Genomic DNA, 3,979 nt, shown 5'->3' with positions numbered 1-3,979 from the left:
GAGAAATGGGCTCTTGCAGGGTATGACCAAGCCCCCGAAGCCCTGGTACTCGCTCAGCCCTCCCAACCGGCTCCGGGTGCGGAGCAGCATCCCCGCCATGGCTGGAGCTCACAGCCCACCCTGTCTCCCATCTCGGCAGCCTTTACACAAAGGTCGGATCCCACCAGAGCCAGTAAATCATGGTGTGTACAAAGAGCCCCAGATAGTTTAGTGCTATTACACTATGATATGAAAGTTAATGCCTTCCTGGTAACGCCTTTCCTAAATAGTCTAATGGCTAGAAGATCCCATTCCTACCGAGGGAAAGAAAAGCAGGCAGGAATTCAGATCTCTGTGCCAGCATCACCAGCTGCTTACCAGCAACCCGGATCTGCACATTTCTGAGACAGGTAAGAAGAATGGGACACTTTTGTCTTTGCTGATATGGAGGGCAGCCTGAGACCGCGCTGCACAGAAGCAGGTCTGGGCCACGGGCATTGCAGTGAAAGGCTCCGAGGATGGTAACCCCACAGCTTTCTGCAAAGGCATCGCTGCGCAGGAGTTACCTTTGTAAAAATATTTGTCTGAAATTAAAATACGTGGTGCCAAGTGCACGCAGGGCTTCGCCGGCTGACCCGGGGTGAGGAGCAGACCTCCCAGTCGGCAGTGGCTCCCCATCCATGCCAGGAGGGAGACGGGGCTGTGGAGGCTCCTGCCAGCCCCAGCTAACAGGCGGTTTATTCATATTTGATCAGTCAAGCAAGGAGTTGTGGAAGGGAAAAGGCTGCTGGAGGAGAGACATTCAGAGGGAGGAGAGCTAAAGGAGCTGAGCATCCTACACCACATGGACTCCCGCTCCATGTTTTCCCTGAAAGCGGAGTTTATCCAAGCACTGAAGAGGTCCCTTCAAAAGACCAGGTATACTTTAAAGCAGAGGAACAGCAGCTGTGTTCACGGCTGTTAAGGGCAGCGGGGCAGGGAAAAGCTCAGTTAAATACATGCAGCATCTCTGGACTCTGACTTGTGATCCAGGGTGATGGATTAAGAGAGCATGCAACGTCCCCACCTCGGTCACCGTGCATAAATATCAGTCCGTATCAGCCATGTAAATCAGACTGAACTTTGGATTCAGAGTTTTCTGTGCAACACCAGTGCCCAACTAGGGCACAGCAGCTAACAGGCATGCAGGAGGTGCAAACATATGAATAAGCCCATGCCTTAAGGACCTGGACCACTGCGGAGAGACTCAGACATAGCTGTGACCCTGCCAGTCCCAACAGTAGCAAAGAGAAATCCAGGGACCGATGTCACTGTCCCCGAGTCTACATGGTCACTGCTGCCCGTGCATCATCTCGCGGGAAGAGCAGAGACCCCACAGGCAGAGATGCAGCAAACCGACATGCCTGGGACGTACGGGGAAGCCTGAGCACCGCAGCTTGCAGGATCATGCCCTTCAGCACAAACCCCGTACGCAGCGGGCGATGAAACCCACGCCGTGGCTCAGGCTGCACCCCTGCCCCGGCACAGGCGTCACACGGACAGATGTCACCGCAGAGACAGCTGGAGCAAGGAGTAGTCAAGTCTTTTTTGACAAATAACTTTCAGATTACTTGTGCCCCCACCTCAGTTTCGCTGCCAGCAGCACATCTCCCCCTACGGCCACGTGCTCCGCGAGCCTCGCGCTCCCAGCGCACGCAGCATCTCTCTCGCTAGCAGAACCCCTCTCAGAGCAAGGCAGGGAGGACCGAGAGCAGCCAGGTTCTCCTCGCTGCAGAGCTCCGCTCCGCCCGCGAGCCAGGCTCCAGCCTTCCACCGCTTCACCTTGGAGAGAAACTGTTGGGTGAAACACGGCTCCATTGCCAATTCAGACAGACTAGGGTGCTGGGCTAGACGGTGAAATAAAGTTTAGATTTAAAAAAATAAATAAATAAAGAGAGAGGCCTGTTCAGCTTAAGAAGAAGGAAGGAAAAAAAAACCCAACAAACCAACAGAAAGACCGACCCCATGGATAACAAACAGACAGTACTGCAACACAATTAACTCCGTGAGCTAAACGCGTGGTGTTTCTACCCCTGCAAGTCAGAGCGAGACACGGCGTCCGAGAGTTATCCTTTCACAGCAGCTGGTTTGACACATGCCAAATCTGAAGAGACGCGATCTTCTAAAGCAGACAGAGAAAGGGCCCCTCCACGCCGTGGGCAGGACGAGCAGCGCCCGCACGTGTGCCTGTGCACCCACCGACACGAGCGGGAGAGACCGCGCAAGAGAGAACCGGCGCTGGGGAGAGCGGGAGGGGAGGAACACGCTTAACACAGCCACACTTACAGCCTTTGGCTTGAAGGGAGGCTGGATCTCCTTGCGCTCCAGCTTATCCCAGTCGATGTAGCGGAAGAAGGCGTGCTCCTTGATGTCCCGCTCCCCTTCTGGGCCACATCCCAGTCGCTTGGCAGGGTGCTTGGTCATCAGCTTGGGGAGAAGAAGAGAGGAAAGAGTCACTCACAGAGTGGCCAACTGCTTCACAAAATGTCCACTATGAGAAGTCCCCAGGGTGCCGTGATGCCCGGCTGGACAGCCTGCACCACGCGGCCGCTGCCCCGGGATGCCCCGCATCAGTGCCCGCACCACAACAGGGGCTCCCGTCTCCTCTCCCGGCTTTTGGTGCTCAAAGCAAAGAAAAAAAGGGAGAAGCAGGAGCAGCTCCCGGGACAGGGAAGGTTGGCCACGGCTTACGACAGCAGACTAAGCAGATCGCAGGTACATGAGTACTGGGTGGGATGAGCACATCCCCTTTTCCTTTGGGAATGAAATTGGTTCACCAAGAAATAACGTCAGGGTGCTGATAGAGCCCACATCGCCGCAGTCTCACCAGCCTGCTACAACAGGGGCAGCAGGATGCGAGCAAAGCTGCTTTGTTGTTTTTGTTTTTTTTTTTTACGTCCCTTTGCTTGGTAGCAAACTTCTCAGCATCTGCATAATTAATTTGAAAGGCCACTGCCCATTTAAGATGAACAACCTGCCCTCAGAAACTTTCATTAGCCCTGGGAGCAGAACCTCCACTTCTCTGGAGCTGCGGCAGCTCAAACGAGACATATTTCTACCGAAAGAGTCAATTTTGAGAAAACAAGCACAAACAGTCCATTAATGTTGTTTATCATCTAAACTTCTCCTCTTCACTGGTTCAATAAGAAAAGTAAAATGGGCCACGGGAATTAAGGGCGGCTGTACAAACATTAATATCCTGGGGGCATTGTTTGAGCTGTGTTTGGAGATCAGATGGAGATTCCAGAGATTTGTAAGACGTTGATAAGCATGGAGAATATGAGCTGTACACCTGCAATAAAAGGACTACTTTATTAAAAGCAGGGCAGTTAAAACTGACCCCAGGGCTGTGCACAGGTTGCAGCGAGCCTCACTCTGTCTCTTGGGGCTGTGGGTCTGCAGGAGACCCCCGCTGCCCTCTGGGGAGCCCCGGGGGGGAGACAGGGCATCCACGGCTCTGCAGGGAGGTGCTACTGCTCTGACTGGAGGGCTGAGGAACCTCCCCATCCTTCTGTTGAGGCTGGTCCACCCCCGAAAGATGAGGTTTTTATAAGCAAGCATCTTCTGACAAAAATAAACCCATGAGCCCAAGCATGCGGGTGGCAGGCAGGCGGCCGTGCCACAGGGGGCTAACGAGCCCCCACCAGGTCCCACGTCCAGGCAGAGCTCCTCTGCCCCAAGGTGTAAGTATTTTGACACAAGTCAGCGCTGCCACCCATGGCTGCACAAACCAACCTCGCTCAGGGAAGCCGATCTTTGAAAGCAATGCCACAACAGGGAGCCGAAAGCAAGGAGAAGCCTCAAAAAAAACCAGTAATCCCAAAATAAAATAAAAAAACCCTACAAATGTGAAGTAAGAGCGGAGCTGCTAACCACTGTGTTAACAAATGGCACTACATCCACGGGCAGCCAGCTGCGAAGGCAACACGCCGCTGAAAGACTGATGGAGCGAGGCTTCCTC

General features: G+C 53.8%; 1 protein-coding gene across 1 annotated transcript in view; it reads right to left on the bottom strand.

Annotated features, from left to right (window-relative positions):
• PRKCB (protein kinase C, beta) overlaps positions 1-3,979 on the bottom strand; it is an 87,850-nt gene that overhangs the window by 12,912 nt on the left and 70,959 nt on the right. The window contains 1 exon segment of the mRNA XM_009895134.1: positions 2,305-2,445. Coding sequence (XP_009893436.1) covers positions 2,305-2,445 — 141 coding nt within the window.

This window comes from Charadrius vociferus, unplaced genomic scaffold (genome assembly GCF_000708025.1).
Source record: "Charadrius vociferus isolate BGI_N301 unplaced genomic scaffold, ASM70802v2 scaffold600, whole genome shotgun sequence".
NCBI lineage: Eukaryota > Metazoa > Chordata > Aves > Charadriiformes > Charadriidae > Charadrius > Charadrius vociferus.
The sequence above is the reverse complement of the archived record's forward strand: the minus strand, read 5'-3'. Positions and strand labels throughout refer to the sequence as shown.